At 54.8% G+C, this 22,463-nt stretch overlaps 1 protein-coding gene across 1 annotated transcript; it reads right to left on the bottom strand.

Moving 5' to 3' along the window:
- Positions 1-10,238: 10,238 nt before the first annotated feature.
- Positions 10,239-21,851, bottom strand: LOC135330084 (uncharacterized). The gene is made up of 4 exons (XM_064521290.1): positions 21,223-21,851; positions 20,688-20,811; positions 20,129-20,253; positions 10,239-12,309 (listed from the first exon to the last, which is right to left on the bottom strand). The coding sequence occupies exons 1-4, from the start codon at positions 21,502-21,504 to the stop codon at positions 12,190-12,192; spliced, it is 651 nt and encodes a 216-aa protein (XP_064377360.1). The 5' UTR covers positions 21,505-21,851; the 3' UTR covers positions 10,239-12,189.
- Positions 21,852-22,463: the final 612 nt, after the last annotated feature.

Here is a 22,463-nt window from a genome sequence, read left to right as displayed (position 1 = left end):
GAGCACTGGTGTCAGAAGATGATCTGAAGCCTGGCGCCACGAACCTCCTCAGCTCACCCCCCAGCAGCCACCCAGCTAATGCCCTCCCTCAGCAGGCGCATTACTCTGGCGTGGCCCTCACAAGCTTTCCACGCATGCGTCTCTGCCGGGCTCCTCTCTGGGAAGGGGGCTTTGGAGCTGTTGGAGGGACGGGCTGCCTGGAATACTGCTGGCCCATGGAGGGGAAGGTGTCTCGCGTGCTCCCTGGCCTCGCTTTAGCTTGGGTTTCTGGCACTGGAGCGCAAGGCCTTGATGGGGGTGCCGAGGGGTAATAGAGGGGCTTCTGCACGCCTTCTGCTGTGCTCTGAGCATCTTGCTGAGAGCTTTGGAGGACAGAGGGGAGGAGATGAGGTGACAGCTCCTCTGCAGACTGTGCTTCTGCCTCTGAAGGCATGACCATTCCGGGGACCATGATAGGTGGGAGCTTCATGCTTGGTTGACGCTTGTCTAATATTTTAGCGGGGATTTTCTTTTCTGCTGGCCTTAGAAAGCCCTGGCCCGGAGAGCTCTCCTTCCCATCTCTTGGGCTGGGCTGTTTTGCGACCCACCTTCCACAATGGACTCCTGAAGCCACTGTAGTCAGAGGGGGACCACACCGCTCTAATAGCTGCTCCACTAGCCCACTCTCCTCCGTGCTTTCTTCTGAAGAGTCCTCAAAGGAGCTTGCCTTTGCATGCATTTCTTTTTCTAACTTCTCCTCCTCCTCCTTCTTCAGGGTGTCAAGAGCATCACGGACAATCCTTTCAGCATACGCTTTTAATTCTGCGTGGAGATGCTGAACTTTGCAAATGGCGTTTTGGATGCTACGTCTTGCAAGCGTGCTACTCTCTGGGGATACAGCCGCAAGATTTTGCAAAGGCTGCACCGGGGGCAACCTTGTGGCTTCTGACAGCCAATGTTCAGATTCACGAGATGATCCTTCCCCTTCTTTGGTGACCTGGGTGGAGACAGGCGTCTGGGGTGGCTGCGGTTGTCTCTCAGCAATCGTTTCAAGGGGCAGCTTCAGGACTTCAGAAAATTTACACTGGAAGTGCCGTTCAAATTGAGAAGCCACGAGTGCTATTGCCTGCTCACAGCGGGCACCCTCCCACCAGTTGATCCCTTTCCGAGCTGGAGAGCACTGTGGGCAAGGCGGCAGGCAAAGAGCCGGTTTTTTGCCTGTCACCGGCTACCCAGAGCATCGGGAAGGCTGTTCTCCAGGACACGCCTGGTCCTTCAGCATCTTCCCTGCAGCTGGGAGAGAGCCTGGGAGGTGGCAGGGCCTTTGTTGCCAGCATGGTTCACCGCCTTCGCCTCTCCAGCCGTGGCAGCTGTGCCACTTGCCCGCCAATCCTCTGAGTGGCCAGCTCCTCCGCGGCAGGATGGCGAGTGCCTGTGGCCTTTTTGCCCACCCGGGAGGTCACAGCAATGACGGACTCCCATAAGCACTGCTGAGAGCCCGTCCCCAAGTGCTCCTGCCCAGGAAGTGCTTGCAGGAGGAGGCTGACTGCTTATCTGCAGCCAAAGGCATCGCAGTGTCCTGAGGACACCTCCTGGCCTACTCTCCCAGGACTTCCTCAACTGACGTGTTTGGGAGGAAGAGGAAGGACCAAGCCCCGATCGGTGCTCATCCAGCCAGCTGTGGGGGGAGTACCTGGCCAGTGCTGCCATAGCTCTCCCAGTCCATGGGCTCGGGCTGGTCACCAGCAGCCTGCCCGCCGGTCCCCAGAGCCTGAAACAGAGAAGGAGGCGATTGCAGGGAAAGCCACAAAGGCAGCGGGCTCTGGCACCAGGGCCTGTCTTCCTCCCAGAGCCTTTCCTAGGAGAGCTGCTGTCAGTGGCGCAGTGCCAGAGGCTTCCTGAGCAGACCTGAGCCCAGAGCCAGGGAGAGGGGCTCAGGCAGCAAGCCCCCGAGGGCTGTGCCGCTCCAGCACCTTGGGCGGCAATGCCCCAGCGCCCGTGCCTGGGAGAGCTCCTAGACACCTCTGGCAGGCTCCCCGCTGGCTGCTCTTGGAAAACCAAGCCCTCACCTGTCCCCGTGCAGCCAGCTGGCTGCGGGGGCAGTACCTGGCCACTGCAGCCGTAGCTCTCCCAGTCCATGGCCTCTGGGATGCCACAGGCAGCCATGCCATCCCTCTCCAAAGCCTGCAAGAGAAAAGGAGGCCTTTGCAGGGAGAGCCCTGAAGCCAGTGGGCTCTGGCCCCAGGGCCTCTTTGCGCCTCCCTGCCCGGGACAGGTGATGCACAGCGCAGGCTGAGCTCGGCCTGCCCGCAGCAGCCTCCCTGCCACGGGCGGTCCCTTTTCCAGGGTGGCGGCAAAGTGGAAACTGGAGAAAAGAGAAAAGGGAAATCTGAGTGGTCTGAGCGCAGTCTGGCCTGCAGTGGTTTTGGGCCCTGCCTTCTGAGCCATCACGCAGGCCCTCCTGTACCCCCGCAGCTCCCCTGCGTCTTCTCCCGAGCATCAGTGGCCTGTGGTGCCGGCCGGCCCAGCTACACACCTGGCCTTGTCGCCCTGTGGCCAGCACTGGAGCCACGGTGGGACGGAGCCTCTGGAAGCAAGGCGACCCGCCTTCCACAATTGACTCCTGAAGCCACTGTAGTCAGAGGGGGACCACACCGCAAATCTGGAGCAAATGCAGTTTCGGAGCATCTTGCCAAGCCCACAAGCTTTTGTGAGTCTGCTGCGAAGCATTAGCGGCAGATAAGGCCTCCTTGGAGATGGATGTCTGGCGAGGGAGCCGAGTCTCCCTCTTCTCTTCCCAGCCTGGGGACACCGCTGACCGTGCAGGGAGGGCGCTGGGCTTCAGCCAGCCCCGGGATACCAGCTGCCACCTCTCCTCGCCTCTCCTCTCCCCCATCCCAGCCGCTGCCGGGCTCCGCGAGGCAGAGGGATTCCTGGAGGCTGCTCCTCCTGGCATCCCGGGGCGCTCCAGCATCCACCGCCAGGCTCCCTGGGGTGCTCAGTACCTGAGCGAGCAAGGGCAAGGGCGCATGGCTTTGCCGTGGTGAGGTTGGGACGGACCTAGCACGGCGTAGGTTGGTGCTGAGCCTATGCACGGAGCCACTGTGGCCTCCAAGGCCGGATTCATCCACCTTGCAGCCACAGGAGCGGTGGAGCTCCACAGGCCCGAGCGGGCAAATTCCCCTCCCGCCTCGTCCGCGCATGGGCCGTGTCCCGTGGCGCCCCAGGCCTGCCCTGGGGAGGTATCGCTCCTGAGACCCTGCACTCCCCGCGAGCCCCCCGAGCCTGGGCGCCAGAGCCGCACGGGGCGCAGCATGGCTGCTGCAAGCCCTGGTGCCCCCGGCCCCTTCCCAAATCGTCCTCCCCGCCTGGGGCTCGAGGCTGCGAGCAGCCGCGGGGCGGCATGGCTGGGGCAGCAGGGAGAGGTGGGCGACGCAGGCGACGCAGGCGGGGCGGAGGGGAGCGGTGGGGAGGTTAAGGCCGTTATAACACGGTGCGGGGGGGGTCTCTAACAGCCGAGGGATCGCTGGCCAGATGGGGAGCCTCGCCTGCTGCTCCGGGTGTGCAGGCCATGGCCACAAAGGAGGGTCCCCTCGTAGCAGCTGGCCGCGAGGAAGAGGTTAAAGAGACACGTGTCGGGGCAAAGCCCAAGGGTGGGAGACGCAGCCCTGGCTTTTGTCTGGGGGCACTTCCCATCTGACGGGCGAGCAGGTGGGACGGGAGCCCTGCAGCGCGCCGCTTGCACCCAGGGCCGCGGCGCCGAGCGGCACTGGGGAGGCCGGGCAGAGGCCATCTCAGCCGGGCCGGGCCGCCGGCCGTCTCCAGGGGCACGGCTTCAGCTGCAAGGCCTATTCAGCACTGCGACTGCCTTTGTTGCTTTTGCGGATAATGAATCGCTGCTTTTTTTTTTTTTTTTTTTTTTTTTTGGTCCCCTCTCTGGAAAGAATGGAGACATCCCCATTGTGCGAAGCCTTCACAGAGGTAGCCAGAGGCCCCTGCCCGGCACAGGGACAGAGGAGGGGGCAGAGCCAGCCGTCACGCACTGCCTGGGAAGGGGCACAGCCTGGGAAGGGGCACCGCCGTCCCTGCACAGGGACCCCCCGAAGCATCACCGGGCTCAGCCACACCGTCCTCCCTGGTCCAGCTCGTGGGACCCTCGCGGGCGCAGGGCCGGCGCTGGCATCAGCTTGCCTCTCGCCTGACTTCTTCATACTAAATGTAGCCCAAACTCCAGGCAATCGTTCAGGGATGGATCTGCTGCAGCAGTGCCGGCATCCCTGGTGCTTCTCCGGGCCAGGCGTGAGCTGGTCGGGGACCGGCGTCCAGTGGAGCCTGTGCACCCTCCAAGAGGCCTCTGGCAGGGTGAGAGTGTCCCCTCTCCAAGGGCTGCCCCTCACCGACCCGTCTGGGCCCCAGGCTGTTGCAGGCAGTACATGTGCACACCCATCCGAGCACACGCGTGCACACTCGCAGATGGGCACGTGTGCATCTACACGCACGCACACACAGACGCCTGTGTGCACGCGCCGTGCTGCGTTGCCCCTTCCCTCCTCCGCCCTTTGGCCTCGCCTGCGTCTCCGCACTCCCCCGTCCCCTTGGCTGCACTAGAGACACCGTGGCACCGGCCCGGTGCAGCTCCCCGGCCCGTGGGCACCGCTGGGGGCCGGGACTGGCAGCGCAGAGGCGGGGGCTCAGCCGGAGGCGGTGGCGGCAGGAGCCTGCCGCTCCCGAGGCACGGCTGCGGTTTGGCTGAGCACCTCGCATCCGGCTCGGAGCCTGGCTTTCCACTGCCCCCTCGTCCTCCCCTTGCAAACGGCGCGGGGCTAATTTTGGTTATCTTCTCCGGGCCATATGAATTCTATTAATATGAAAGTAATGAGGTAATTACTGTGATTTGGAGAAATGGCTGGGGAATTGCTTTGGATAGGATTTCACCAGCCAAGAGGGCAAATTCAAACCGCTGTTTGGAAAGGAGCAAAGGGCTGTTCTGGACGGGGCGCTCTGCGGTGACCGGGGAGTGGTGGCTGCCGGCCCCGATGCTGCGAGTCCTGCTCAGGCTGCCCGTCTCCTGGGGGTCCGCGCTGCCCTCCCTGGGGTCTCTTCTCCTGGGGCAGCCGCTGGGGTTGGCAGGCTCCTTGGGAAGCGTTGTGGACTGCAAGGGGAAGCCCGCGGCCAGCGGCGAAGAGCAGCAGCCCTTTCTTGCCCCGGGTAGCAGCGTGGCCCGGGGCAGACCCTTGGGTCTGGCAGCCTGAGGAGGGACAGCTGATGTTCACGGCCGCTCTGTGCTAGCTACACAGCCCCCGGACCTGAGGAGCTGGAGCTCTCCCAGGTCCAGCAGCCCTTTCCTGACCATCCAAAATACCTGGCAGAGCTCCCAGCTGGCTGTGTCCCAGGGAGCCCTGAGTTTGCCAGGGGAAGGAGGCTTGACTGTCACCAAGATTGACAGGAAACCAGCCAGAGACAAGATGTCCATCTCTGGCCCTGGTCCTGCTGCTGGGATAGGCAGCTGAGAAGACCACTGGGAAGGGGGAAATAGCAGAGGCCGTGTACATACACAAGTCCTCCCACCAAACAAGCTCCAGTTAACTTGTCAGGCCACAAAAAAGAGCTTTGTACTGCCAGGTGGAAGGGGGCACTCGGGAAGGAAGAGCTCAGCCCACGGCAAAGTGGGGGACGGGGGGAGGCATTTGGGACCTCTGTGTCAGTTCCTGGACAGACACACCAAGAAGGAGGGTAAGGATGTGGGCTCCTAACCAGCGCTGTGTTGCCTTGGGACCATGTCCCTCCCACCCAGGGAAGAAGAAGTGACAACCCCAATGAAGAGAAACGCCCGTCCTGTTTCCCTTCCCGGCGTGGAGGCTGTTGGGGTACGCGCAGGTGAAAACAAGCAGAACCTGGCGCCAAGGCAGCAGAAGGCTGGGTCCCATTGGGCTACTGGGAGGGGAAGCAGGGATGGTTGACACCACAGCAGCAGTGACGAGGGTCCCTGGGCACGGCGGGGCAGGGAGACAAGCGGGCCCCGTGACGCCCGAGATCGGGAGCTCCTCCGGCAGGTTTGAAGGCGGGAGTGTGTGCACAGCTAGGAGTAAAAATAACTCTTGTTGCAGAGCAGGAGTAGCATGGACATCTACCAATCAGGTAGGGAGCGTGAGATGCTACCCCAGCTGGTATCAAAGGAATTTGCTAAGAAACTTGCTGTCCCAGTGAGGACAGCTTTGCGGAGCCCTCGAGAGCCGGGGCCATGTGGCCGAGCAGGCAGCCAGAGCATGCAGAGGAGGGACATGGGGCTCAGCACCACCCTGTGAAAACCAGGGCTGGGCTAGCTGAGGGCTGGAGGGGCTGGGCTGTCAGTTCAGTGGGAAGGAGCTCCCAAAGCCCTCTTCAGAGACTCTCTCAGCCTAGATAACCAACAGGGAAGCGGTCAGTGGTCAGCCTGGTGAAGCGTGTCCCCTGTCCCCGTGGGGTGCTGCTCCAGGACTCAAGGGCACAACGCCGTGCCTGCAAGATGGACCAGAGGGGAGCCATGGCCCCATCCCTCTCTGTGCTGCCAGCTGTTGCGCCGGGGCAGAGGGCAGGGAGAGGAGCCCGGGGCTGCAGCGGGCACTTGCAGCTCTGAACATGGAGCTGCTCCCGCCTCCTCCGCGGAAGGGGTGGGGGTGCTTGGGGCCCAGCTTCGGTGCCCTCTGGAGAGAGGCGCAGCCTCTGTCCAGGGAGCCAGCTCTGACAGGGCTCCTGTCCCCTTCTCCAGGCTGTGGGACACCCAAGCCCATGCCCCGTGCTTCAGCTCTAGGTCCAAAAACCCACAAGCACACCCAGCCCCAAGAGGCTGGGTGCACCCCTGCTTGCACCCACCAGGCTGCCAGGTCAGGGCTGATGTTACAGTTTGTGAGTTATGTTTGCAGGTTCTCAGCTGGCTGTAAAGCACCCATGCTCCCCTCTGGCTACAGACAGGGTGGGTAGCCAAGCAGAAGCTTGGTCTCTAGTCTGTGGCACCCAGCGGGCCGGGTCAGGCCATGCTGGGCCTGGCAGCCCTCGGGCGGGGTGTGCAGAAGATGCCCAGCATTGCACACGGTGCTGAAGCCGAACACCCCCCCGCACACAACAGGCCTCCACTTGCTGTAGAATAGCTCTTTGCTGGCACCTGCTGTCAGCTTTAAATTATGCATTTGCCTTTTCCCACAGTGCATCAGCAGCAAGAGGTCAATCCAGCAGCACCTGGTGTGGCAAGAGCAAGGGCAGTGCATCTGGGGCTTCCCTCAGCTGCTCTGCACCCCAGGACCACGGCTTGGCCCCAGCTCTGCAGCTGTGCCTGTGCCCGGAGGACGATGCTGCCGGGCTGGGATGCATCCTGCCATCCCACAGTACCCCAACAGGATGAGAAGAGCAGACGTGGTGACAGTAACCAGGGCCAGCTGACACTTTGGCGGTTGCCAGCACGGCCATAGCGACGAGGCAGGTCATGGGCAAGGCAAGGGCAGGATCAAGGAGGTCGTGCACAGCTCCCCCCCCCTGCCGCGTAGCTCAGGCAAGGTCCGTGGGGAAGGGTCAGAGATTAAATGAGGCTCTGGAGCCTGTGGGAGGAGGATGCATTGGTGGAGACACCCCGGAGGCATCCCACAGCTGTTTCTCACACCCTTAGCAGTTTCTGCAGCAGCCTGCCCCGCGCTTACCCAGCGTGCCGTACCGGAGCAGACCCTGGGCACCGGGCACCACGACTGCTGCAGGGGGAAGCTGCAGCGCCTCATGGTTATGGGCTCACCAGAGCAGCTACAGCCTGGGGTCACTAGTCCAGATTTGCTCCGCAGCATTTCTCCAGACGAACCCTGACACAAATAACTTGATCCAGAGCTACTCCTCACCCCACACGTGGGAAGGAGAAATGGTCCCTTGGAGGGTGGGTCAGCACCAGCAAGCCCACCAGCCACGACACAACAGCAGCAGCTATTGAGGCACCATCAGCAGCACCCTGCCAGAGCCATAGCCCAGCTTGTGCCTGAGCATGGGCCAAACACCTGCTGGAAAGGTGAACCCCAAGGCAAAATTTAATTTACAAAACTGACGCTGAAGGGTGTTTTCTTCCAGATGCGGAGGAGCATCCTTCAGGGCCCATAAACAACCTTTTCCTAGGACATGAGGGTCTTCCTGCCCGTCCTGCCCCCCTGCTCTGAGAAGCCCCACGTTGGCGACAGAAGACTTTTCCTCCAGTGTTTCCCACTGGGTCTGGGAACTAAATATTGCAGCCAGCTGCTCTAATACTTCTGCTCTCTTAAAGCTTCAAGTAACATCCATCAAGATCTCCTCTCGCTCCAGGACATTTCCCACGGGCATCCCGGCTGCATGCAGAAGCCAGGAGGGCAGCTGGCCTGCCCATGCATCACCCAGTGCTGGCCTGTCCTCCCCCGGGGGCTCGGGTAAGAGGGTGGGTAACTGGCACAAGGGGGGCTGCAGGCAGCAGCAGATCACTCCAGGCCCATGGGGACAGGGTGGCTCGCTCGTGGGGGCGAGGAGGCTGGGCTGAGCAGGGCAGGGTATTGGGGTGGCGGCTTTCAGCCTGCAGCTTTTTTTTTCTTTTTTTTCTCTTTTTTTTTTTGCAGGTCTCTCCGCCGGCCAGACTGCCAGTGGCTCTGCATTTGCAAGGCAGGAGGATTTTGCCTTTCCCCTGGCCCAGCCTGCAAGCACGCGTGGCCATTTGCCTCTCCCCTCTGCACTCACAGCCCACTCCAGGGCTAGCGCAATGTCCCTAGCAGACATGTGAGGCGCAATAGATGCTGGGCCTGGAGCAGACAGGAACAGGGCTAGGGTGGGAGGGTTTTGCTACGTCTAAACAAAGCATCTCTGAGGTCAAACACCTTGGCAGGCAGCATGCGCCCTGGCACCTGCCAGTCTTAGAGAAGGAGGCCGCCCGTGCCCATGGGAAAGGCCACATCACCGGTGTTTGCCAGCAGATAACGCCCCCGAGCCAGCGAGCACCCGCGTGTTGCCTGTGCAGCTGGGAAGCGTGATTTCAGTGCCTGCGCTTCTTGCAGGGCCATGCCCATTTTGACTGCCCATGAGCTCGGAAGTGCCAGGGCTTGAAACACCGGGGTTCAGATCCTGCCCTGCTGTGTTTGTCCTGACTTCTGCACTTCTGTCTTGACTTCAGCATCAGGCTGAGCTGGGCTGGGAGGAGGACCCAGGCCGGGAGCAGAGCTGCACTGACGCTCCCTGCCTGAGTTATTGCTCTCAGTCAGTGGAAAACATACTCTCTTTGCTGGGTCTGGAGCTGTCCCATGTCTGCAAGGTTGCTCCCAGCTGCAGCAGCCTCCAGGAGCCAGGAGAAATGAGGGCAGCTGTGGCTTCGCCTTCAGCCAGCTGCTGAGAGCCGAGGGGCTGCTGCGAATAACGCGTCTGTGCTGCCAGCCCAGGGTGATCGTCGCTGTGGGACAGCCGGACTGCTCTCCCCGGGGAGGCACTGCCCAGGCAGCAAAGGGGAGCGGGCCAAGCCCTGGCAGCGGTGGCACAGACCCTTCAGCATCCCGCACCCAGCCGGGACCTGCATCACCTCGCTCTGTGTCTCAGTTTCTCCACGAGCATGGTGTGGGTGGGCGGCTCCTGGCCAGAGGGGAATGCTGCACCCATGGGAGCTGCGCCCACGGGAGCCAGGGGATGAGCAAAATCATCCGCTAATGTCTCCAGGAGGCAGTTCCCAGCCCAGCTCTAGACTCTGTGCCATCCAAGGGTACCTCTCCTCACCTCTCTGTGCTAAAGTTAAAGCTAGGACCCCACCACAACACTGGGCTCCAGAGAGCCGTTTCCGAACAAAGAGGAGCGTTTCTCCCGGCAGAGAGGCAGACGGCCCTCAGCATAGCTGGAGAAGCCATAAGCACCTGCGAGCAGTGTTTAAACAGAGGAGGCAGCCAGTGCTTTTTTCGGCTGGGTTTAACCCCTTTGCACCAGGGCCTTGTCTCAAGGGACTGCCACGTGCTGGGGGAGCTGGAGCGGCAAGTTGGCCCTGGGCTGCTCAGGCAAAACTGGGGCTGCTCCCTGTGCGGGCTGGGGGCTGCTCCCTGCCTCCCACTGCTAGCGAGGGCATTTGCCCTGAGCCCATGCGTCTCCGAGGCCGTGCTGGGCAGGGCCTGGCAGGAAAGCAACAGCACTATCGTTTGCAAGATGCTGATTAGCCACAACACTGGGGTCTCACGCCCATTCCCCAAGAGGCCAGCGGGGCTAATCAACCCAGCATAAATTGCAGACATGACAGTAGATTTTACAGTCTGCAATTCATGTGCTGACTTTTATGTTTAACTTATGTCAACTACATCACCCGAGGGGCTGATTGAAGTCCTTGCCGTTGATGTCACTTGGTTGTAGAGCAGATGTATAGCATGCAGTAAATATTTGGGTTTAATGTGTAAAGTTTCACTGATGTGCAGGCCAAGAAATAGTCTTCCAGAAGATTAACAGCTTCACTTAAGCAAAGAGTAACTGTTAGAATTGCTGGATTTCATAGTCAGTGATTCACTGGCAGAAAGGATGGGATGGACTCCAGCACAGGTATGTCGCAGCACTCAACTCTTGCCTTTCCCAAAGCGGTTTTACTGCCCAAGGGCTACTTTTTCCCATCCTGTCCCTTGTTCTTCATTAGAAATTATCCTACCTTGATAGCCTAAGTCCTGCAGTGTGGTAGCAAAAGTCTTTGCACACCAGGAGAGTCCAGGTGACTGTGACTTTCTTGTAGGGATGTTGTAAGAGGAGAACCCAGACTGAGAAGGAAGAAACTTTGCAAGAACAAATTACATCCTAGAGCAAAGAGAAAGTGCTGTCAAGTTAAGAGAGTGATAGATTTCAGTGATTTTAAGATCAGGCAATACCATTTCGCTGCATCTCCTGTATAACAAAGGATGAATCAGTCAGTCAACCATATATTGCACATCTGAATCTCTTCAGCCATTTCCCTCTCCATCCATTTCAGCATTTTCCCAGGGCTTAGCCCTGCACCGTAGGGATGGTGACATGCCCACCGATGCCAGGTCGGGCAGACCGGGCTTGCAATACGCATCGGTGTAATCCTGGGGACGGCGTGCCACCAGCCTTGCTCGTCCTCTGCAACAGCCCAGTCTCCGTAAGGAAGGGGCTGCTAATCAGAGGGGGCGCAAGCAAGCGGGATCAGTGATGGGAAAGGTGGTGACTGATGCTGCTCTCTCCCCCTCCTCGCTCTGCCAGGACCCTCATGTAAAGCCACACCAGGTTTGGGGAGCTCTGGCTGAGAAGCCTGGCAGCAAATGCCCAGCACAGCTGGGGCTGGATCCCTCCTGGGGTGTACGTCTGTCTGTGTGTCTGTGTGTCCGCATCCTCTGTGCCCAGCTCATTCCCACCCCTGGCCCCGCTGCTGCCGACAGCCCCCGGCAGCCCCTCGGCCGCCCTCCCTGATTCCCGCGGAGCTGCCCGGGGAGAGCTGGCGGTGCCTCTGCACAGCAGCCCTCACCTGGGCGCTGAGCACTAATTAGTGCCTGAACAGACACAGCACCGCAGGAAGCCCGATGGATTGTTATCCGGATGCTTGCAGCCTGGGAATCTTGTTCCACACTCTGAACGTGAGCTCTTAAGGTCTTTTATTTTTTCAGAAGGGATTAATTTAATTAATGCAACTAACAAAACGTCTAACTGCGCTCTGTAAGTAGACCTGCAGGCTTTGTCACAGCTCCTGTCTATGCCAAGAAATGAGTCTAATAATAGCTGCTTAACGATGAAGTTCAGGGGACCAGAGAGATTATGCAGAGAAAATGCCAGGACAGGCTCAAGCAGGGGATGGAAATCAGCTGTGAAAGTAGCATCAGAAGGTCTCAACAGGACTCTGAGAGACTGCTGCTGGAAGGAGCTCCTCAGCAGCCCCAGATACGGCTTTTATCGAACAGGAGAGACACACAGCTCAACAAAACCCGGTTTGCGAAAGGCTAAGGAGCCCATTAGCTACCAGCAAGCAGTCTTTGGCTTTGCTGCCGCAGGAGGGTAACGTGGTCGTACACGCGCGCACGTGTGGGCTGTGGGAAGGGGCCAGTAGATCATCCTAAGCCATACAGCTTACGGATTTTACGTGTGGCCCAGCTGTCCCACACGGGAATCTGGACAGTTGCTTCAGAAATGCTGGAAATCAGTGTGCTATACAGGCACACAGTCACACGTGCTCGCTGAAAGGTAAAACACACACAGCCACAGCAGCAGAGCAGCGTCTCAGCACCCAGCCTGCAGCTTCTCTCGCTCCTGGTCCTCTTCCCCTTCACACTGGTTTTGCTGTCGGTGAGGAGCTCCAAGCTGGGCCTCTGCCACTGACGCACGAACGCTTCTCTGTTTCTGTGAATCAGATTTTTTCAAACAACCAGTTCATCAAAAAAGTCCTGACTAAGGATGCTGACCTGCCTGGAAGCGCGCAACTCACTTGCACGTGCCAGGCAGCCCAGACTCGGGCCCCACCCAGGCCCCTGGCCCAGAGCCAAGGCATGAGTCAATCAAGCTCCCGGCCGTTTGTCCTTCCTGCAGGACATCGCGGCAGTTATTCCCACGACGTCTCGCCGTGTGTCAAATAGAGCTGCAGGCCGGGACGCCTCCAGCACTGGGTGCTTCTCCCATAGCTCACCACATGCCTGGGACACGCATGGGGGTCCTAGAAATGCGGGTGTCTCCTGCCTGAGAAAGGATGGGCTTCGGAGCATGCCCAGGGGGGAGCATGCCATCCCAAAAGCGTGAACCCCCCGCAGAGCATCCCGGCGTATCCGTCCTCCCAGTACTGCAGCACCTCTCACCTGACCCCAGCCACACTGAGGAGACACCAAACGATCTGAGTCTTCGGAGATTAAAACCCAGACCCTGAACGCTGTGTCAATCTACCTGCTGCTCCCTCTCGATACCCTGCTGACCTACCCAACACCCAAGCTGGGCCTCCAGAGTTAGGACCCACATGATGGGTCCTACCGTATCATTTCCTCAGGCCCTTTGAAGAACGGAGGGCCCTGGTTGGGGAGGTACAGTGGGGCTTCCCTCAGCTGCTCTGCACCCCAGGACCACGGCTTGGCCCCAGCTCTGCAGCTGTGCCTGTGCCGGGAGGACGATGCTGCCGGGCTGGGATGCATCCTGCCATCCCACAGTACCCCAACAGGATGAGAAGAGCAGACGTGGTTGTTAAAGAATAGCGAACTGAAACTGTCTAGAGGTAGCCGCTTAGCACAACTTCTATAAGACTTGCTTAGCATGAGTAGCTAAATTTGCTGAAGCCTTAGGCTGCACTTAGATAAAATAATGAACTTTTACTTAGTCCAGTAAGAAAAGGGCCTCAGAGCTGGTTCAAGCTAGGAAGATAAGGAAGTTACAAGCAGTCTGCATTCCTGCCTCTCACACCCCGAAAGGGAGGGTGTCTGCAGGAATGTATCTCACACCCCGAAAGGGAGGGTGTCAAGGCTTTGAAAGAAGACCAGCGCAGGGCATTAGGACCTTGAGGGACAAAGCCTCAGCTCACTGCTGGGGCAGTGTTAATTGTTATGATTTAGAATCACCTCCTCCTCAGGACCTTAAGACACAACAGTAAGACCCAACAAAAACAGAGGTACAACCGTCATCAGAGACCGCAAAAAACAAAAATAAGGAGAAAAACAGCTTACCTCAGAATGACGATGAGACCCAATGAGGAGCAGGAGACCCCAGGCCAAAAAATTACTATTGGTCTAACTATCGCGTGAGGGGTGGGAAATGTAAGTTGAAAAAACTGTAATTGCCCAGGATTTGTTTATGTTAGGGTCCCTCTTAGGAGGCACCCAGCTCGAGCTGTAATTATGGCACGCGCGTGATTAAAATTTAATTTGTTTTGATTTGGCTCTGAACTTTACTTGCGGGAACCTAGGGTCGAGCCCTGTTATGGTGGCCAACAAGCCTAATTTCCATAACAGTTTGGCACCCCAGATGGGACCCTAGGCGACCACTGTCGGGGTCTCTCGTCTCCAAACGATCATCTGGTGCCATCGGGTGAGTTCACCTGGGATCTTTGGCACCGAGAGGCACCGAGAAGGTGAGTCTTAAACTCCCGCCTAAATTCTAAATTCTGGTCTGGTAACAGTGCACTGTAAGGGGTAGGCAGGCTGATCACCGTAAGGCGTACCAGGCAGGGGGGTACACGGGCTGGCCACTGTAAGGCGTACCAGGGGGACGGGTGCGAGTCCCATCCCCAGGGTTTGAGTGGGTTGTAAGTCCCAGCTCGGTCCAGCCGGAGCAGGGATGCACAGCCTGATCAGCATAAGGCGCACTGCAAGACTGTAAGACAGAAGTCTAGAGTCACTGAGACTGGTGTGAGCGTGAACAGTACTCTGTGTGTGTGTGTGTGTGTGTGTGTGTGTGTGTGTGTAGCCTGGGAACCGACCGGGGCACCCGTCGGCTGAGGAAGCCGCCCGCTGCGCAGGGACAGCAGTCCTAGCAGTTAAAGACTCGGGGGGTGGGAGTGCGGTTCCCAGAGAGTGAGAGAAAGAGAGTGTGATCGCACCAGCTACAGGGGCTGGTGTTACTGGTAAGGAAGTGCGCTGCCTGACTTGCTTAAGACGCACTTTTCAGAAACTCAGTATGGGGAATAATTTCGGCATAGAAAAGGGGACGCCCTTAGCCGAAATTTTGGAAAACTGGAGTACCAAAAAAATCTAAGGAAAAAAGGTTGATCCAGCTGTGTCAGGAGGATTGCCCATTCCTGACAAAGGAGGGAAACCCAGCAGAACGGTGGCCACCGCAAGGGACTTTTGATCAGCAGGAACTAACTTCCTTGTGAAATCGTCTAGAAGACAGGTTTCCAAGTCTAATGGATTACTGGTATGTTTGGGATAACTGGGCATGGGCACGGAAGCATTTGAGCCAGGAGGGAGGGAGGAAAGAAACCTGCCGAAGGTAACACTTGTGCTAGCAGATACTAGTACCCCGGACTGTGCTCCAAAAGTTTCTGCTCCACCTTATATGCCTGATGATCTCTCTGTCATTACTTCTTCTCCTCCTCCCTCTCCCTCTACTCCACCGGCTGCCGGACTCTATCCTATGATCCCCAACGTGCTGACTAACCCTGCCGCTTTACAGCCAGGGGGAAAGGGAGGGGCCAGTCCCCCCCTCCTGTGCTGTGGGTATTTACTAATCAACCCCGGGACCCTGGCGATCTCGCCTTATGGGGGGGGGGGGGGGGTAAAATGCAGAGATTAAGAAAGGATGCAGAGCGATGTGTCCAGTTATTTTCTAATATATGCACTGGGCACAACCCAAACTGGAGTGATACCCAAATTCTTTTGAGGGAATTATTTCAACCAAAAGAATGGGATAAGATAATTAAAGATGTGGAAGAAGCGCAGCAAGCCGGGGGAATAGAAACCTCTGGCTAGCAAATGATCCAAATTGGGATTGTAATAATGCAGGAGATAGAGCTGTGTGTCAAACAGGACTTTGAAATTTAGCAGAAGTAATTAGAGCATGCAGAGAGTTAGGAGTAAATTGGATTGAAGTGCAAGAATGCGGACAGTGATTAGATGAACACCCCCACGACTATGGGGACTTCTGTGGTAAGCCCTGCTAAAATATGGAGGAATGACCCCACAAAACTTCAACGATGCTCTCGCAATTAGTGTTTTTATAGATCAAGCAGCCCCTGATACACAAAAGTATTTTAAAGAGCATATGCCAGGCTGGCAAGGGGAGGGGGCGCGGCAGAACCAGAGGAGGTAGATGGAATCAAAGTGAACGTGGTGTACAATTGAGAGTTAATGATGTTTGTCATTATTGCGGGGAACAAGGGCACTGGAAGCAGGAATGCCCAGTGAGGCCCCGTGTACTTGGGAATAGAGGGGCCAGCATGAGAAAATCAAACACTAAGAATGAGACCAGGCAATTCCCAGTCAGCCCACAATGACAGGAGATAGGAGACTCAGAAAATACTGTGGAAATTGGGGTAAATTTATGGGATATAGATTTGAATTTTGAGGGGCAGACAATGGCAAATATAGAAGGTTTAGAAGTTCCCTTTCTAGTAGATACTGGAGCCACCCTTTCCCTTTTAAATTTTGAGCCTAAAGGATGCAAGTCATCAGACAAAATAGTGATGCAAGGAGTCATGGGAAAAGGTGAACGAATGTTATCTAAGCCCTTATTGCTCACTATTGGGGGTAAAACAGTGTGGGGACGTTTTATAATTTCCACAGACTCGCCCTCTTGCCTCTTAGGGAGAGATCTCCTGCAAGCCTTGGATACGCAGATCTGTTTACAGCTGGAAGGGATACAATTAATAATTATGGGCTCATGTGTTCTGGCTAAGACACCAGAACCAGAGTCGACTAATCTGCAAATTCCAACAAGTTTAGAATCAGTTTCTAAAAAGTTATGAAGCTCTTCAGGAATGGATGTGGAACTACTGAAATCAGCTAGTCCAGTCTCGATAAAAACAAAGGGGGGATTGCCTCCTGCAGTTAAACAATACCCTATCCCAAAGGAAGCAGAGAAGAGTATCCAAAAACAAATCAATCATTCTTTGAAACTGGGTATCCTTAGAGTCTGTGAATCTCTGTACAACACTCCGATTCTGCCGGTTAAAAAGAACAGGCAAGATTCTGATGGTGATCCGGAGTATCGGTTTGTACAAGACTTAAGGGCTATAATCCAACATGTAGTTGCTCCACATTCAGTAGTTCCCGACCCCTCAACCATTTTACTACAAATACCTCATTGGGCAACTTATTTTACTGTGATTGACCTAACAGCAGCCTTTTTTAGTATACTGAGAGCTGAAGACAGCCAAGATCTCTTTGCTTTCACTTAGAAGGGACAACAATTAACTTGGACGAGGCTGCCACAGGGATTTACTGGGTCTCCGACTATTTTTTCGCGTACACTCAAAAATGACCCAAGCAGCAAAAACAGGTAAGAACCTGCGGGTAAATATCTATACCGATTCTAAATATGCATTTGGAGTATGTCACGCAACAGGGATGTGATGGAAAGAACGAGGATTCTTTTCGTCATCAGGAAAGAAATTAGCTAATGGAGAAGAAATACGTAATTTGCTGGAAGCAGTTCAACTGCCCAAAGAAATTGCTGTAATACACTGCCCAGCCCATACTAAAGACACTACAGAAATTAGCAGAGAAAATGCTTTAGCCGACGCTGCTGCAAAAGCTGCAGCTCGACAGCCTCTGAAAGAATGTATGGGGGCAGTTCCAAGGATGGACCAGAGTGAGTGGCCAAACTTAATAGACCCCAAAACTATGTATGAAAAAGACTGCTCAGTGGAAGAGAAAAAACAGTGGGAGCAGTGGGAAGCAAAACAAAGTGATGATGGAATATGGACAATTGGAGGAAAACCAATTCTACCAAAAAAAATATTTAATTACTATAGCTAGGTGGTTTCACGATAAAGCTCATGGGAGAGCCGAGGCAATAGCTAAGCAGGTACAGAAAGTATGGGCTGCTCCAGGAATTTATGCAGCTGCTAAAAGAATAACAGATAGCTGCCCGACCTGCCAGAAGTTTTCAAATAACAAGCCAAGCTCAGATTTAGGGGAGGCGACCATGGGCTGACTTCCCTTTCCAAAAGCTGCAAATAGATGATGCGGATATGCCATCCGCCAATGGGTGCAAATACTTGTTAGTGATAGTAGATCAGTTATCAGGCTGGGTAGAAGCTTTCCCAACAAGAAAGGCCGACACAGGGGGAGTGGTAAAAGCCTTACTGAAAGAACTCATACCTAGGTATGGGGTCCCAGAAGCCATTGATTCAGATAGGGGTGCCCATTTCACGGCCAGCATAATCACTCAGTTATATAAATCATTAGGAATAAAAAGAAACCTATGTACCCCTTATCACCCACAATCTTCAGGACAAGTAGAAAGAATGAATAGAACATTAAAAGAAAAAATAGCAAGAATATGCACACGTGCTAGCCTAAAATGGCCAGAAGCATTAAACTTAGCTCTATGGCATGTTTGAAATGTCCCATGGCAACCCATAGGACTAACACCAGCAGAAATTCTCTTCGGGAGACATTTAGCTGTACTAGGGACTTATTATTCCAGCTAAGACCAGCCTGTTAGACAGAGATGAACGACTAACCCAGTATGTTCTAAGTATGCAAAAAGGTTTGAAAATCTTAAAAAAAAAAATGTATATATATATATATATGCTCAATGATATCAATCCACACCACCTGACATACAAGTGCTTGGTATACAGCCTGGGGATGAAGTTTTAGTTAAAGTATTTTCACAAAAATCCAAGTTAAAACCTAAATGGAACAGGCCATATACTGTCATACTATGTTCTTCTTTTGCTGCTAAAGTTGAACTGTACTTGTATATGTTAAAAAAGGATGTGTATGTGTAAGAACACTTTGTAATCTTATATTCATAGATAACATTGCTGTAGATACAAGTCATCACTCAAATATTTGTATTTGTAACTTTACCCAAGATTATGGGATGCGACTTTAATTATTCAGCTCCTATTAGATCTTATCAATTGTTACAATCTACTCATACATTAATTCAAAATTTACTACCTACCCCCATTGGGATGAATCTCACCCTGGTAAAGAAACTACTATAACATGATGATTTGCGTTGACTGCTAGAACGCATCCGAAACAGTGGACAGAAAACTCTAATCACCATTCGTCATGATGCGGAAGAGAGACACCACGTCTCGGAAAGGATAAAAAGGGACGGAGAACATCATGGCTGGGAAACTCTTCTAGGGTGGTCACCAACTACAACAGCGTTTATAATCATGTGTTGCACCCAGTAGTAGTTGTGCTAACTTTAACTGTGTTATGCCTATTGCTTACGATCATATCATGCATAAGATTATGGAACGTGATAGTACGCCTTGCAAGGCTTTGAGAACTCTGTTTAAAGTATTAGCAGGGATGCTTCATAAAAACAAAGGGGGGAACTGTTAAAGAATAGCAAACTGAAACTGTCTAGAGGTAGCTGCTTAGCACAACTTCTATAACATTTGCTTAGCATGAGTAGCTAAATTTGCTGAAGCCTTAGGCTGCACTTAGATAAAATAATGAACTTTTACTTAGTCCAGTAAGAAAAGGGCCTCAGAGCTGGTTCAAGCTAGGAAGATAAGGAAGTTACAAGCAGTCTGCATTCCTGCCTCTCACACCCCGAAAGGGAGGGTGTCTGCAGGAATGTATCTCACACCCCGAAAGGGAGGGTGTGAAGGCTTTGAAAGAAGACCAGCGCAGGGCATTAGGACCTTGAGGGACAAAGCCTCAGCTCACTGCTGGGGCAGTGTTAATTGTTATGATTTAGAATCACCTCCTCCTCAGGACCTTAAGACACAACAGTAAGACCCAACAAAAACAGAGGTACAACCGTCATCAGAGACCGCAAAAAACAAAAATAAGGAGAAAAACAGCTTACCTCAGAATGATGATGAGACCCAATGAGGAGCAGGAGACCCCAGGCCAAAAAATTACTATTGGTCTATCGCGTGAGGGGTGGGAAATGTAAGTTGAAAAAACTGTAATTGCCCAGGATTTGTTTATGTTAGGGTCCCTCTTAGGGGGCACCCAGCTCGAGCTGTAATTATGGCACGCGCGTGATTAAAATTTAATTTGTTTTGATTTGGCTCTGAACTTTACTTGCGGGAACCTAGGGTCGAGCCCTGTTATGGTGGCCAACAAGCCTAATTTCCATAACAGTGGTGACAGTAACCAGGGCCAGCTGACACTTTGGCAGTTGCCAGCAAGCCCATAGCGACGAGGCAGGTCACGGACAAGCCAGGAAATCAGGTGGGCAAGGCAAGGGCAGAATCAGCAAGGTCGGGCACAGGCCCCCTGTGGCGTAGCTCAGGCAAGGTCCGTGGGGAAGGGTCAGAGATTAAATGAGGCTCCGGAGCCTGTGGGCGCAGGATGTGTTGGTGGAGACACCCCGGAGGCATCCCGCAGCTCTTTCTCATTTGGGTGCTTTGAGAATAAAGCCCTTCCACCAGGAAGCTAGAGGACTGAACTAAGTATGGGGCAGGGGGCAGTGATGGTGAGGCAGGAAAGGCTCAGGATAAAGAGAAGAAAGTCTTCTGAACCCTATCAGTGGGTACCCCTAAACCATGTCAGAGCATGACAGCTGCTATCTTCTGAGATGTAGGGGGATGCTGATGTCATACCTGCAAAAATCTTCTGCTCTCTTTCAAGTCAGAGTCATTGTCTTCTTCAGAGGCTCCTGAAGAGAGGGATGTTCTTGTCTCAGGACAGAGACACAGCTGTCTAGAAGAATCCTCTGTACTGCCTTCTGCAAGAAGAAACAACCAGCCACCAATGAGTAACTTCTAAGCCTGCAGTTCTACCTTGGCAAGAGGGTATAGAAAGCTAAGCGAGACATCATCCCTCAGCTAGAAAGTCTTCCTGTTGTGAGTATGACTGATGCTCATCACTTGCTTAGAGACATTACCCTTTGGAAACCTCCTCTGTCTGCTGTTTAATCTTGTCGTGAACTCTGGTCAGCACACAGGCTCCAGCCCTCCCCACTGTTTCCCCTCAGGTGCTGTGATGGGGGCCAGCAAAGCAGCCATGGCTCTGTTAGGCTAGAGCTCTTCTCTTGGAGCCTCCTGTAAAAGACTTCTGAACTAGAGGAAAGGGGAGGTTTGAGAAGGAAGGAGAGCACTGCCTGCAGTCCTGGGAGGGAAGACAGAGGCTTCGGGCACTGCAGTCCAGACGTGTATATACCTTGGTTTTCAGTGTCTTGGTCCTCCTGCGATGGCTCACTCAAGCTGTCTTCAGGACTCTGAAGTTCCTGACGAGCAGGCTCTTGGGAGCTCAGCAGCTTGCTGCTGGACAGAGTTTCTTCTTCCTGAAGAGTTAAGAAATGCATTAAAGAATAAGCTTCACGACACAACAAAAACAGGCAGGAATTGTGATTCAGCCCCCAAATTTCTTCACCCTCAGGATTAGGACATGGTGCACACTGGAACAGCTGGCTCCAAGACAAGCTGAATTCCTGGGGAGTGGTCTCAGCCGGAGGTGGAAATAAGTGCCCCGCAGGTCAGGAAGCCAGACCCCTCCTAATTGTTCAAGACAGAGACTCCCAGGCTGAGAAGATCCCTTCCTAGTTGCCAGGGGATTTCTCAGGAGACACTCTGACAACCCACTATGCGTCACGAGCCGAGAGAGGCTGTGTGTGCGGCAGCGCCCTCCCAGCAGTCCTGAGCGCCAATGCGCTGCCGCAAAGGAGAGCCACCACATCCACCCAGCTCCTACTCACAGGTCTCCCCTCAACAGCTGTCTGAGTAGCATCTTTTTCCTGAGATGAGGTGCTTTGGCATGTGGAACTATCCATGACCTTCGAGCTCTCCCGGGAGACCCCTGAAGTACACAGAGGTCTTCTGGTCTTCTTCCCATCAACTGAAGACTGATTGGTCTGTTCAGTTCCTACAGGGAAAAGTAAGTAAAATTCCCATTTGTGAATGTTCTCCATGGCAAAGAGTGTTGGCCACCGGGCTAAGTAAGAGTTTCCTGCTCTGAGAGCACAAATGGAAGAGCCCATGAACAACGTTCACAAGAGGGTCTGCCTGAATGAACGCCTCACAAAAGACAGAGCTGCTGCGAGTTATGCGGATTTTTATCATCAGCAAGCACGAAGGACGTGTTTCACAGCTGACAGCAGACACACTGAGTGCTATTGACATGACTGTGTAAATCTGCATGTACTGGGTAACCTGTGTTACTACCATGCATTCCTTTCTAAAGCAGTGTCTTCGCTTGAGCTGTTCCGGGTGCCTGGGTGTCTCTTCTTTCCCAGCTGCTGCTGTTCTGGCTCAGCCTGCTGGGGGAGGCATTTGATCTCTTCAAGAGCCTCAAGCTTCTCCATCCTCTGCACAATCATGGCAAGAAACCTTCAGACAAATAGAGAGGGCTGAAACAAAGCGCCTGCAGCTCTCTTGCCCAGACCACTCCCTGCTCAGCCACTGTCCTCGTCCCGCTCTGGGCTTCCTGGCTCCAGCGCCCCAAACAGCTTCCAGCTGCCTTTGCCAGGCTCCAAACACTGATTGCACCACTCCAGGCACAACCAGCATCTGCTCACGCAGCAATTTGGCGGTCTTCCGTGGAACGCAAGGCTCTAGCCGGCACCTCGCTGAAGGGCCACGGTCCCGCTCCTAGCGCAAGCGTTCCTTGTCCTGTCTCTTACCTGGCCCTCACGTCCCGCTCTGCAGCTCTCCAACTCTCTCGTTGCTCCCACAGCAGCCGCTCTCGCAGGCGAGAAATGTCCATCCCCTGTGGCAGTTCGGGGCCACTCTTCAATTTTGCCAGTTGTTCTCGAAGCCTTTTCTGAAAGTTGACACCGGCTCTCAGCTCCCCTCTGCCACAACACGCTCTCACGCACCTGCGTGTGGAGGCTTCACCCTGGCCCAGAGCAGCGCTGTGCTTCAGCCACAAACCAGGGGAGAAGAGAAGGGCTTGCCTCAGCACTCCAGGCACTCAGGGATGACTTTCCTGCCTGTCCCC

The sequence above is a fragment of the Dromaius novaehollandiae genome, chromosome 16 (genome assembly GCF_036370855.1).
Source record: "Dromaius novaehollandiae isolate bDroNov1 chromosome 16, bDroNov1.hap1, whole genome shotgun sequence".
NCBI lineage: Eukaryota > Metazoa > Chordata > Aves > Casuariiformes > Dromaiidae > Dromaius > Dromaius novaehollandiae.
The sequence above is the reverse complement of the archived record's forward strand: the minus strand, read 5'-3'. Positions and strand labels throughout refer to the sequence as shown.